The following is a 14,325-nucleotide window of genomic DNA, read 5'->3' on the forward strand; positions in this document are numbered from 1 at the left end:
ACTAGCAAACACCCCCGCGAGGACATCGGTCCCGGTCCTGCTCGGATGTAACCCGTCACGCTTGTACAGGTCCCACCTTCCCCAGAACTGGTCCCAATGTCCCAGGAATCTAAATCCCTCCCTCCTACACCATTCCTGCAGCCACGCATTCATCCGGTCTATTCTCCTGTTCCTATACTCACTAGCATGTGGCACTGGTAGTAATCCTGAGATCACTACCTTTTGAGGTCCTGCTTTTTAATTTATCTCCTAACTCCTTAAATTCACCTTGCAGGACCTCATCCCTTTTTTTTTAACCTATGTCGTTGTACCGATATGGACCACGACTACTGGCTGTTCACCCTCCCCCTCCAGAATGCCCTGCAGCTGCTCTGTGACATCCTTGACCCTAGCACCAGGGAGGCAACATACCATCCTGGAGTCACATTTGCGGCCGCAGAAACGCCTATCTGTTCCCCTTACAATTGAATCCCCTATCACTATAGCCCTGCCACTCTTATTCCTCCCCTCCTGTGCAGCAGAGCCACCCATGATGCCACGAACCTGGCTCTTGCTGCTTTCCCCTGATAAGCCATCTCCCCCAACAGTATCCAAAGCGGTATATGTGAGAGGGAGATGGCCCCAGAGGACTCCTGCTCTACCTGCCCAGTCCTTTTACTCTGCCTGGCGGTCACCTGTTTCCTTTCTGCCTGCGTAATCTTTACCTGCAGTGTGACCGCCTCACTGAACGTGCTATCCACGATAATCTCAGCATCGCGGATACTCCACAGTGAATCCACCTGCAGCTCCAGCTCCGAAATGTGGTTAGTCAGTCGCTGCAGCTGGACACTTCCTGCACACGTAGTCGCCAGGGATACCTGTAGTGTCCATGACTTCCCACATAGTGCAGGAGGAGCATATCACTGGTGCGAGCTCTGCTGCCATGACTTGCCTTAGATTAAGCTCGTTAGTTACTCCCTTTTAAGGATGTGGAGATGCTGGTGATGGACTGGGGTGGACAAATGTAAGGAATCTTACAACACCAGGTTATAGTCCAACAGTTTTATTTGAAAATCACAAGCTTTCGGAGGCTTTCTCCTTCGTCAAGGAGTTTACTCCTTTACATTACTCTTAATTTAGAGAATGTTAACTACACCAGGGACCTTGATTCACTAAAAAAAACACTACTTGCTATAAGATCTGCTGACCTTCCCTTTCTTTTTACTTTAGTTACTGTAGAATAGTAGAAATATTCACCTGAACCTACTTACCAATCAGGTGCCTCCCATGTGTTGCGTCCCTTTCTGATTCCTGACATCACTTCGAACTCTGTCGGAACTGTTGCCTGAAGGCCCCCGCACCCTCTGCTCTGATCTGCTCCTCTCAGCTAAAGACACTATGGAACTCACTAAGAGTCAAAGACTTTTGGCGCGGGGTTAGAGTTGCCAACTCTGGTTGGACCTATTCCTGGAGGTTTGATCACATGAACCCCTGTCCTCCAACTGCCCCGCCGCTACACTCCCCATTGGATGCCCATGTCCAAACTCCTTCCTCCACCAATCGGAAAGCGAGCAGACTCTTCATTACCTGATTGGATGATTCTTGACTGTCAGTCACACAGCCTTTTTCCCCCCATATCTGATATTTTTATAACTAATAAAAATGTTCAAAGAAAATGAAAAAAACACTTTTTTTTAAATGCTTCTGTGATTTTTCGCCTGGATTGCTTGCAGCAATGTTCTGGAGATTAATCATTAATTCCTGGAGATTCCAGGACAATCCTGGAGGGTTGGCAACCCTACGTGAGGTGTGGGAGGAGGTAAATACACAAAAAGTTTGGTTCGGATTCTTCAGGGCCACACGCTCTAAATGGCAGTGGCTATTTTTTCAAGGGTTGGGCCTTGGACCTGGTTTGCTTTGACTGTACATTCTGATCCCTGTTTGACAGTTGTAACATTAATGCAGTATAATATAACACCCACCGTGAATCTGCCTTGATTGACCAATAATACAAATGTAAACAAAAAGTGCTTGAATGGAGTGACTGGTTACAGTGACATTTTAGCAGGGCGCAGGGTGTGCAAACATGTCAGAAAAAAGTGAGACAGGATGACAAAAGAAGTCTGTGCATTGATCAGAGTTATGCATCAGTCCGTGGCTCAGTGGGTAGCACTTCACCTCTGTGTCAGAAGGGACTTGAGCACATAATCCAGGCTGACACTCCCAGTGCAGTACTGAGGGAGTGCTGCGCTGTTGGAGGTGCCGTCTTTCGGATGAGGCGTTAACCTGAGGTCCTGTTTGGCCTCTCGGGTGGATGTAAAAGATCCCACTGCACTATTTCAAAGAAGAGCAGGGGAGTTCTCCCCAGTGTCCTGGTCAATATTTATCCCGCAACCAACATCACTAAAACAGATGATCTGTTCATTACCTCATTACTGTTTGTGGGACCTTGCTGCGTGCAAACTGGCTGCTGCGTTTCCGACATTACAACAGTGACTACGCTTCAAAAGAACTTCATTGGCTGTAAAGCGTTTTTGGGCGTCCTGAGGTCACGAAAGGTGCCATATAAAGCCAAGTTCTTTTCTTTCCTCTCTGAGCTGATGAAATCTCTTTTAAGTTAACATCTCCCTTCTTGACGACCATTTTTTTCCCCTCCTTGCCTACTCTCTCCTGAAGGTGGTGTTTTCTTTGCTGGGATTCGGTGCCACGATTGCCCAAGTGGCCAACGTTCCTGGTGACCTATAACATTTCAATAGAGCTCCTCAGGTACAAAGACTTGTCTCTGAGCACTTTACAGGGTGGTGGATAATAATGATTGGACGTCGAGCAAGAGAGACAGAGAGAGACAGGTTAGGGAGGTGAAAGCACGGTCAAACAGAACGGTCTTTAGGAGGCGTTTGAAAGTGGGAAGGGAGATGAACAGGGCACAGGATTTGAGGGAGGCAATCGGAAAAGAGAGTAGGGGCATAATGGCCGAAGGAGCGGGCTCCCGTGGTGGAGGGAAGGGAGTGAGGAACGAGAAATAGGCATGTGTTGGAGGTGCAGAGCCTCCTCACGGACATACCTCTGGACAATGCTGCTGGTCGAGTGGGGTCAGGCACAATGAAGGGAATCGAAGGCAAGAACGAGAAGCTTAAATGATGATAAAATGCGGCTCAGGGAACCAGTGGGTCATGGCGAGGGCAGGGCATAACAGGGGGTGCACTCTTTCTCTAGAAAAGAGAAGGTTGAGGGGTGACCTGATAGAGCGCTTTAAAACTATGAAGGGCTTTGATAGGGTAGACATAGAGAAGATGTTTCCACTTGATGGAGGTTCCAAAACTAGGGGCCATAAATCTAATGGGGAATTCAGGAGACACTTCTTTAACCAGAGAGTGGTTACAATGTGGAACTTGCTACCATAAGGAGTAGTTGAGCCGATTAGTATAGATACATTTGAGGGGAAACTAGATCAGTACATGAGGGAGAAAGGAACAGAAGGATATGCTGATAGGGTTAGATGAAGTAGGGAGGGGGGAGGCTCGTGTGGAGCATAAACACCGGCATAGACCAGTTGGGCCGAATGGCCTGTTTCTGTGCTGTAAATTCTGTGTACGTGTGAGGAGTATTCTGAGTCGCAGTTGTCTTTTGTGGAGGGAGGCCAGGAAGGAGAGCATAATGTAAATAGAGCCTTGATGTAATAAAAATCTTGGCCGAGAGTTTTGTTAAAGGGTGGGGAAGAGGCAGGTGATATTTTGGAGGTGGAAAGCTGCTACTCACAGGCATGCACTTCCACTATGAGTCAATTTCCATCGCTCCACCCAGCAGCCTGCCTTCAACTGCCTAAGCTCTAGAATTCCCTTCCTAAACCTCTCCACTTCTCCTCCTTTGAGACGCTCCTTAAAACCTACTTCTTTGACCAAGCTTGTGGTCACCTGTCCTAATATTCCCTTATGTGGCTCGGTGTCAAATTTAGTGTCTCAACGCTTCTGTGAAACACCTTGGGACATTTTACTATGTTAAAGGCGCTATATAAATGCAAGTTGTTGTTCATAGCAGTCAGAAGTGGAAATCCTTAGTGATTTTTACCTCTCTAAGACCAATTGCAGTTCCCTCATCACTGCCCCTGGCTCAGATCGTCCAACTCGACACAGACCACAGGTATCGAACATGGTACATTCCTGGTCTGGCTGGCTCACTCTCACTTGCTTCTTAAACCTGCTGAACCATCAGGGGAGTTGTGAAATCTCCTTTAAGAGAACATCACCTGAACCTGCTATTCAGTTTACTTAGCTGCAGATCATTGTCGTAAGATGATAAACAAGATCGAAATCAGCACCTTCAGCTCGTGATGTTGTAAAACTGTGCTGCATTCTCTGAGAATGTGGATTGGAACATCTACTTCTGTTGGCAGTCTTCCCATTCTTTATAACAAACGCTGGATGCTTTTTAAGTATATGTCGGCGTTTCAGTGAAATAATGGAGAGTAGGAAGTAAGTGCTTAAAAGTTTTATCCTGTATACCATAGAACCATAGAAAAGATACAGCACAGAAGGGGGCTATTCGGCCCATCGTATCCACGCCGGCTCGAAGAACAACCAGGTGCCCATTCTAATCCCACCTTCCAGCACCCAGTCTGTAGCCCTGCAGCTTACAGCACTTTAGGTGCAGGTCCAGGTACTTTTAGCAGGAGTTGAGGGTCCCTGCCTCTACCACCAATTTGGGCAGCGAATTCCATACACCCACCACCCTCTGGGTAAAAACGTTTTTCCTCATGACCCCTCTAATCCTTCCGCCAATCAGCTTAAATCTATGTCCTCTAGTTCTTGAACTCTCTGCTAGGGGAAACAGGTACTTCCTGTCCACTCTATCTGGGCCCCTCATAATTTTGTACACCTCAATCAAGTCACCCCTCAGGCTTCTCTGCTCCAAGATAAACAACCCCAGCTTATCCAATCTCTCCTTGTAGCTGCAATTTTCAAGCCCTGGCAACATTCTTGTAAATCTACTCTGCACTCTCTCCAGAGCAATTACGTCCTTCCTGTAATGTGACCAGAACTGCGCACATTACTCCAGTGTGGCCTTAACAGTGTTTTATACAGTTCCATCATTATATCCCTGCTTTTGTATTCTATACCTCGGCTAATAACGGAGAGCATTCCGTATGCCTTCTTCACAACCTTATCTACCTGTACTGCCACCTTCAGAGACCTGTGCACATGCACTCCAAGGTCTCTCACTTCCTCTATCCCTCTCAATATATTCCCGTTTACTCCGTATTCCCTTTTACTGTTTGCCCTCCCTAAGTGCATGACCTCACACTTCACCGGGTTGAACTCCATTTGCCACTTTTCCGCCCATTCCACCAACCCATTGATGTCTTCTTGGAGTCTACAGCTATCCTCTTCACTATCAACTACACGGCCAATTTTTGTGTCATCTGCAAATTTGCCATCATGGCCCCTACATTCAAGTCCAAGTCATTAATATGTACCACAAACAACACTGAGCCCTGTGGCACACTACTGGGCTATACATCAGAGAGAGTTGGATTTCAAAATAAGATTTGCTTATGAAAGAGAAAGAAAGACTTTATTTATATAGCACCTTCCACGACTTCAAGACGTCTGAAAGCGCTTCACAGCCAATGAAGTACTTTTTGAAGTGTAACGTAGGAAGCACGGCAGCCAATTTGCGCACAGGAAGCTCCCACAAACAGCAATGAGATAATCTGCTTTTTAGTGATTTTGGTTGAGAGATAAATATTGGCCAAGACACCAGGGAGAACGCTCCTGCCCTTCTTTGAAATAGTTCCATAGACTTTTTTACGTCTCCCTGAGAGGGCAGACAGGGCCTCAGTTTAACGTCTCATCCGAAAGACGCTCCTCCTACAGCGTAACGCTCTCTCAGTATTGCACTAAAGTATCAGCCTGGATTTTGTGCTCAAGTCTCAGCAGTGGGGCTCGAACCCACGACCTCTGACTCAGGTGTGAGTGCTACCTACTGAGCTACATCTGAGGGCAAGAAAAACTGGTTTAATTAATAAATTGGTTTATTTTGGCTGAAGCTTTTTACCTCTGCTGTCTCATTTTTAAAAATTCTTTCTTGGGTTGTGGGCATCGCTGGCAAGGCTGGCATTTATTGCCTATCCCTAATTGCCCTGAGAAGATGAAGCAGTTTTATACAACTGAGTGGCTTGCTAGGCCACTTCAGGGGGCAGTTGAAGAGTCAACCACGTTGGTGAGAGACTGGGCCTGACCAGGTAAGGACAGCAGATTTCCTTATTAGGGAGCCAGTTGGATTTTTGCAACAATCAGATTTTGTAAACTGAATTCAAACTCTCAAACTGCAGTGCTGAGATTTGAACTCATGTTATCTAAATTACTAGCCCAGTAAAGTAACCACTATGTTCCATATCTATTTCCCTAGTACATTAACTTTTTCAAACTTTGTGTCCTCTGCAGGTTTCAAAACAAGCGAAAGAGTTCCTGGAGTATGTCTCTGAAGAGCCGCTCATCGATGTCCAGCAGGACAATCCACAACTGTATGGACACGTGGAAGCGCTGGCGACTGTCCTCCGCTTGCGCCAGCAGCTCAAATCGTTGAGAGCGTACCTGTTCAGCTGCAGGGCCTCCGTGGCAGAAGATTTGCGCAGAAGGTATGGTCCCCAAATCTCCCTCTCTGTCTAGGTGAGCTCCCCTACTTCTAATAGTGCCGTGGGAGCTTTTACGTTCACCTGAGAGGGCACACACAACCTGGATTTAAAGTCTCATCCGAAAAACGGCACCTCCGACAGTGCTGCGCTCCTTCACTACAGCACTGGGAGTGTCAGCCTGGATTCTGTGCTCAAGTCTCTGGAGTGGGACTTGAACCCACAACCTTCTGACTTGAAGGCATGATTGTAGAACTTGTATCTAGCATGTCTTTCCTTACACTTACCCCTAGGATCCATCATAGAAAGAAAGACTTGCATTTGCATAGCGCCTCTCATGACCTCAGGATGTCTCACTTATGACCCTGCACTATCTAAAAGTATAATCCACACCCTGAAAATATCACACTGCCAATTTGGAATTAATAGGCCTTAAAATACCCCAAAATCTTTTGTGAAACGCCTCCCCCACCCCTCCCTTCTCGGCCTTTCAGCCAGGCCCAGTGAAAGGGTTAAAGGTCTAATGTTGTCTGGTGGGCTGGTCTGAGGAATTGGGACCTTGCAATCAATTGTTACAGTCAAGTGCTTTGGAACTGCATGCACTTAACAACGGTTGTCATGTTAATTTGGTTCCAAACATACCTGCTGGTCAATCATCTACTTAATTACAGGAAGGGTGACTAATTGCGGTGATAATGGGAGACTTTGTACTGCACTGTTGCTCAACCATACTTGTAGGTGCAGCAGAGCCCGTTTTATGACTAATGTTGATTGACAGAAGTGGATAAGGAGATAAACCCGGGCAGTTGCAAGGTAGTGTCAAACTCTTTTGATTGAAAAGTTTCAAATAATTTAAGAACCCAAGAGGAATGCCTGCGATTGACTCTGATTACTTAAATTCCCCTCTACCGACCCGCCAAGATTTCTTCTCCTCTTGTCCTGAAAGCCCTAACTCTTGCTAGGATGCAGTTCCACGCCTGTCAGTAGCCCTCTGGCACCTTGCCCAGGTGACATTCTTCTGTATGCGAGTGTGGACAGCCAGCAGGTCTTTTGACCGTGGGTGGGGGGAATGGGGATGGGGAGAGCTATAGCCCAACCTGACACCCTCCTCAGTAAAAGTATACAAATGCTCATTTTACAGCAGGAGTCTGTTCCACTTCCCTGGTCCAGCGGCACTAAGGCCGATTGTACCATCCGTTTGCTGCCTATGCCAGAGATTAGCTAACTCGGCACAGACTGGGATTTCAACCTGTGAGCTTCTGGTCTGTATGGCTTAGGCGGCCCTATTAGTGGCCCCCATACATTAAGCCTTACTAGAATCAGGAAAGAAAGAACTTGTATTTATAAAGTGCCTTTCACGAGCTCAGTACGTCCCAAAGCGGCAGGTTTTAAAGAGTGTCTTAAAGGAGGAGAGAGAGGCGGAGAGGTTTAAGGAGGGAATTCCAGAGCTTGTGGCCAAGCAGCTGAAGGCATGGCTGCCATTGGTGGGGCGAAGGAAATTGTGGATACACAAGAGGCCAGAATTGGAGGAGCGCAGAGTTCTCAGAGGGTTGTAGAGCTGGAGGAGATTACACAGAGCTGAGGCCATGGAAGGATTTGAACACAAGGATGAGAATTTTATACCTGATGCGTTGCTGGACCGGGAGCCAATGTAGGTCAGGGAGCACAGGGGTGATGAGTGAACCGGACTTGGTGCGAGTTAGGATACGAGCTCTGGATGAAAAATAGGGCAGAAAGAAAGCAAGTAGTCCCGTAGCCTATGCGTTGCAATAGCCACATTTGTTTTAGGAATGCCAGATTGTACCGCAGATTAATGCCTGTAGTCTGAGCCAGCTGGATCACCAGCATTTAATAATCTGCCTCTTAATATAAAACAACATAGCTACTGTGTATTGCTAGCTAATAATTTGATTGCAGGTTATCACAGTAACGTAATGAAAAGGGAACCCAGGATACAAGAGGCAACTCATTGATGTGCAAATGTAATTAGCGCTCTGACGGTTCAGAGTAATCACAGCGATGAAGAAGAGATGTCGGCATGATTCATCTCCACCTCAGGTGCTGCAGGCTCCTTGATGGAGACGACCCTCATTAGCACAAGTCTGATTATTCTAATTCAGGACTGTAGCGCTGCAATAACCCAGCTAATTGCTAAACTGCATGTCCCGCTGCAATCCAGTCTCTTTATTTTTTACGGGCAGTTTTCTACCCTCCACTTCTTGCTGTGTGGGCAGCCTTCCACTAACTCCATTGAGTGACCATTCTTAACGTGTGAGCCCAGACAGTGAATAGTGACAGGTTATTCGAGCATGGAAGGAAATATAGATGAAGCCGATCCTGTACTGCCTCGTGTCTGCAGGGGTCACTGGATAGTGATCAGGAGCAGAAACCTGGCTGATTTCCTACATCACCCCCAGTTCGCATTCAGAGTCCACTAGAAGAAAAAAAGAAAGACTTGCATTTATGCAGCGCCTTTCATGACTTCAGGACGTCCCAAAGCACTTTACAGCCAATGAAGTACTTTTGAAGTGTAATCACTGTTGAAACATAGGAAACACTGCAGCCAATTTGCGCACAGCAAGATCCCACAAACAGCAATGTGATAACGACCAGCTAATCTGTTTTAGTAATGTTGGTTGAGGGATAAATATTGGCTAAGAAACCGGGGAGAACTCCTCTGCCCATCTTCAAAATAGTGTCATGGAATATTTTATGTCCATCTGAGTGGGCAGACGAGGTCTCTGTTTAACATCTCATCTGAAAGTCTGCACATCCGACAGTGCAGCACTTCCTCAGTACTGCACTGGAGTGTCAGCATGGATTATGTGCTCAAGTGTCTAGAGTGGGACATGAACCCACAACCTTCTGACTCAGGCTAGTTTAATAAACACAGACCAGGGGATTGGATTGTGATGTTGCAAGGCTAGAGCCCACACTGTTGTTTTTCCTCTCTACGTCATAGGTTCCTGGCGCTGTGATTATCAGTAGCCATGGACAGAGATCAGTGCAGGGTGTAAGCAGCAGGCTTTGTGTGGCAGGAATGTACGTGGCAGTTTTTTTTAATACAAGAAAAAATAGATTAATGGTAAACCTTCGAAGTAACAAAGTGTTTTTTTAGGATACGAAAATTGTTACACAGGGGAGCTGAACTCAGTGCAGCACATTGGGAGAGCTGTATACACTGATTAGTGCATCATATGGGGGACTGTAGGGACTGAGCAGTGCATCATATGGGGGAGTTATACAGACCAATGAATACTTCACATGGTGAGTGGCTGTACATTCAGAGTTTTTTTTTATTCGTTCATGGGATGTGGGCGTCGCTGGCAAGGCCAGCATTTATTGCCTGTCCCTAATTGCCCTTGAGAAGGTGGTGGTGAGCCGCCGCCTTAAACTGCTGCAGTCCATGTGGTGAAGGTTCTCCCACAGTGTTGTTAGGTAGGGAGTTCCAGGATTTTGACCCAGTGACGATGAAGGAACGGCGATATATTTCCAAGTTAGGATGGTGTGTGATTTGGAGGGGAACGTGCAGGTGGTGTTGTTCCCATGTGCCTGCTGCCCTTATTCTTCTAGGTGGTAGAGGTCACGGGTTTGGGAGGTGCTGTTGAAGAAGCCTTGGCGAGTTGCTGCAGTGCATCCTGTGGATGGTACACACTGCAGCCACTGTGCGCCGGTGGTGAAGGGAGTGAATGTTTAGGGTGGTGGATGAGTTGCCAGTCAAGCTGCTTTGTCCTGGATGGTGTCGAGCTTCTTGACTGTTGTTGGAGCTGCACTCATCCAGGCAAGTGGGGAGTATTCCATCACACTCCTGACTTGTGCCTTGTAGATGGTGGAAAGGCTTTGTGGAGTCAGGAGGTGATTCACTCGCCACAGAATACCCAGCCTCTGAGCCTCCGACCTGCTCTTGTAGCCACAGTATTTTATGTGGCTGGTCCAGTTAAGTTTCTGGTCAATGGTGACCTCCAGGATGTTGATGGTGGGGGATTCAGTGATGGTAATGCCGTTGAATGTCAAGGGGAGGTGGTTAGACTCTCTCGTTGGAGATGGCCATTGCCTGGCACTTGTCTAGCGCAAATGTTACTTGCCACTTATGAGCCCAAGCCTGGATGTTGTCCAGGTCTTGCTGCATGCAAGGGGTTGCGAATGGAACTGAACACTGTGCAATCATCAGCGAACATCCCCATTTCTGACCTTATGATGAAAGGAAGGTCATTGATGAAGCGGCTAAAGGTGGTTGGGCCTAGGATACTGCCCTGAGGAACTCCTGCAGCTATGTCCTGGGGCTGAGATGATTGGCCTCCAACAGCCACTACCATCTTCCTTTATGCTAGGTATGACTCCAGCCACTGGAGAGTTTTGCTCTGATTCCCATTGACTTCAATTTTACTAGGGCTCCTTGCTGCCAAACTTGGTCAAATGCTGCTTTGATGTCAAGTGACATGTCAGAGTCCTGTGTAAGAGGGAGAGAGCCGTGTGGGCAGAGTCCTCTGTTACAGAGCGAGTGATGTATGCTCAGAGTCCTGTGTAAAAAGTGTGAGACGTGTGGACAGAGTCCTGTGTTAGAGGGATATGTATAGTTATAATCCTGTGTTGCAGTGTGTGTGTGTGCGCGTACACACACACACACACACACACACACACACACACACACACCTCTATTGCAAAGACGTATACTGCACGGAAGGAGGCCATTCGGCCCATTTTGCCTCTGCTGTCTCTTTGAAAGAGCTTTGCAATTAGTTCCACTCCCCCACTCTTTCCCCAGAGCCCTGCTAATGTTTCCCCTTCAGAATTAGATTGGAATTACAATGATTCTAGAAGAGACATAAGTATATTTTGACAATACTGTTACGTGCGATTGAAAAAAAAATTTGTAATGTTGATGACCTTCGCACCTTTCATTATTCCAATGAAAGCCTTGAGTCAGGAAATCTTTGTAATATTTTACAAGGTCGCGCCAACTCAAAGCACTTCCTACTTCATCTTCGGTAGAAACAGACAAGGCAAAGCTTTTGACATCCGAATTAGTAACAGATTTTACATGAAATTCAATTAACCTCTCATTCCACGACCCCTTTTATTGGTGTTTCCATGGTAATTGAAAGGAAGTGGATGCCTTGTGGAGAGTATGCAGCTGCACAGTGTCTGACTGTTCTGCAGTAGAAAGGGTTGACATAGTCGTTAAAGAGCTGCATTTTTGTTAAATCCATAGTGACTAAATGGTGAAAAGGTATTTACTGCGAGTACTGTGTGTGTGTTTTCTTAAAAGAGAGACTAAACGAAAGAAGAAAAAAGTTGCCTTTAAATAGTAGCTTATCACATCCTCACGACATCCCAAAGCACTTCACAAGCAATGAATTACTTTTGAAGTGCAGTCACTGTTGTTACGTGGTTAAACGCAACAGTCAATTTGTGCACAGCAAGGTCCCATAAACAGCAGATGAGATGGATGACCAATTCATCCAATTTTTTGGTGGTGATGGCCAAGAGAGGAATAGTTGCCAGGACACCGGGAGAACTTCCTGCTCTTGGGGGAAGAAGAAGTGCCATCGCTCTGGACAGGGAGATGGGACCTCTGCTTAACAGCTCATTGAAAGCACAGCACCTCCAACAATGCAGCACTCGCTTGATACAACACTAGAGTGTCCGTCTGGATTATGTGCTCAAGTGCTGAAGCAGGACTTGAACCCACGAATGTCCAACTCAGGTGCTACCAACATGCTGAAACTTGCATGTGATAAGGTGCCGAGACCATCACCTTCTCACATCTCTCAGAAATGTCTTGAAGCATTTCACGTGCAATCAATTACTTTGAAGTGCAGTGAAGTTGTTAGGTACAGCAAGCAATGAGTGCACTGCCCACAACTGTCAGTGTCTGTCCTTCAGATGAGATGTTAAACTGCAGCCCATCTGCCTGTTCCAACGGATGCTGAAGATCCTTGGTGCTATCCTGAGAAAAGCAGGGAGCTCTGCATTATCCTAGCTAACATTTCTCCCTCAACCGACATGACTAAATAAAAGAACAGATTAATTGATCATTTCATTACTGTCATGGCACAGTGCAGGTGCATAATGGCTGCTGCATTCACCCACACAAGGAAGAAAGACTTGCATTTATATAGCGCCTTTCACGACCTCAGGACGTGCCAAAGCGCTTCACAACCAATTAAGTAATTTTGCAGTGCAGTCACTGTTGTCATGTAGGAAATGTGGCAGCCAATTTGTGCGCAGCAAGGTTCCACAAACAGCAATGTGATAATGACCAGATAATCTGTTTTTTAGTGATGATGTTTGAGGGATAAATATTGGCCAGGACACCGGGGAGAACTCCCCTGCTCTTCGAATAGTGCCATAAGATCTTTTACGTCCACCTGAGAGAGCAGAAGAGGCCTCTGTTTGACGGCACTTCCGACAGTGCAGCCCTCCTTCAGTACTGCACTGGAGTGTCGGTCTGGATTACGTGCTCAAGTCTCTGGATTGGGACTCGAACCTACAACCTGCTGACTCAGAGGTGAGAGTGCTACCAACTGAGCCACGGCTGTCACTTAACAACGGTCACTGTACTTAAAGTGCTTCACAAAGTGAATTACTTTTTCTTTGAGATGTTCAATGTGCTATTTGCATTTATCTATTATATTCTGTATAATATCATGGCCATCCCAGGTCGACTTTAGTATGGGGAATGTATACAATGCATAAGTAAACTCAGCTTCAGTAAAATGTGCTGACCTCTCAACTCCCCAGCTCCAACATTTATGAGCAGGTTCGTTGTCCAATACCCACATTTCACTTTTTTTAATTCATTCGTTCTTGGAATATGGGCATCACCAGCAAGGCCGGCATTTATTGCCCACCCCCTTTTGCCCTTGGAAGATGGTGGTGTGTCATCTTGTACCGCTGCAATCCATGTGGTGAAGTAGCTCCCACAGTGCTGTTAAGTCGGGAGTTCCAGGATTTTGACCCAGTGACTATGAAGGAACGGCCATGGATGTCCAAGTTGGGATGGTGGATGAGGTGGTGGAGTTCACAGGTTTAGGAGGTGCTGTCGAACTAAGGCTGTCTAATTATAGCCAATTAATCCCAAATTTGAGGGCAGTTTTACTTCTTTATGCTGTCCATGGGGGTGTTCAGATGTATGGTACTTTTATATTTTTATAAGGGCTCCCAGGAGAGCGGTACTCAGAGATACAAGACCAGTCTCCCCTGCTTACTTTAGCTGATGCTACCATTCATGATCAAGCCCTTTTGGAGGCCTACAGTTCCGCGATTCCTGTTGCCAAAAGGGAGAGAATCGGGTTTAATTGCAAGTGGAGAGACCCAACAGAAACTCATGGCATCATTGGAAAGGTGGGTCTCTTCATACCATCAAGGCTCCACAGATACGGAGACTGCTGTCATTGGCTGGAGCACCAACTGTTAGCACTCCTTCAGTGTAATGTGCCTTTAAAGGGAAATGCTAATTACAGATGAAGCGCTGAGTCCTCCATGAAAGGTTTGAAATACAAGACCAAGCTGCTTGATGTGCCAAATAACATAATACTGCGTCATGCAGATTATGAAGGTTGCTGTACTCAGTGAGGGTGCTGTTATTAGCTTTAGTATTCACCACCTGAAGTTCCCACTCCTGATTCCCATCCAGCAAATCCTGCTAGTAGGCTCATTCCTATTGTGAATAGCCCCCAACACTCACTGTTGTCAGCCGTTAGTAGCACTCT

General features: G+C 46.5%; 1 protein-coding gene across 2 annotated transcripts in view; it reads left to right on the plus strand.

Moving 5' to 3' along the window:
• The window catches only part of plekhm3 (pleckstrin homology domain containing, family M, member 3), a 94,937-nt gene that overhangs the window by 50,811 nt on the left and 29,801 nt on the right, over positions 1-14,325 (plus strand). For both annotated transcript variants that reach the window (XR_010963472.1, XM_067988079.1), the window contains exon 5: positions 6,423-6,616. Coding sequence is in view for 1 of the 2 variants with exons in the window: in XM_067988079.1 (XP_067844180.1) it covers positions 6,423-6,616 (194 nt within the window). In the remaining variant the exon portion in view is untranslated. The remainder of the gene's footprint in view (positions 1-6,422; positions 6,617-14,325) is intronic.

Source organism: Heptranchias perlo, chromosome 7 (assembly GCF_035084215.1).
Source record: "Heptranchias perlo isolate sHepPer1 chromosome 7, sHepPer1.hap1, whole genome shotgun sequence".
Lineage (NCBI taxonomy): Eukaryota > Metazoa > Chordata > Chondrichthyes > Hexanchiformes > Hexanchidae > Heptranchias > Heptranchias perlo.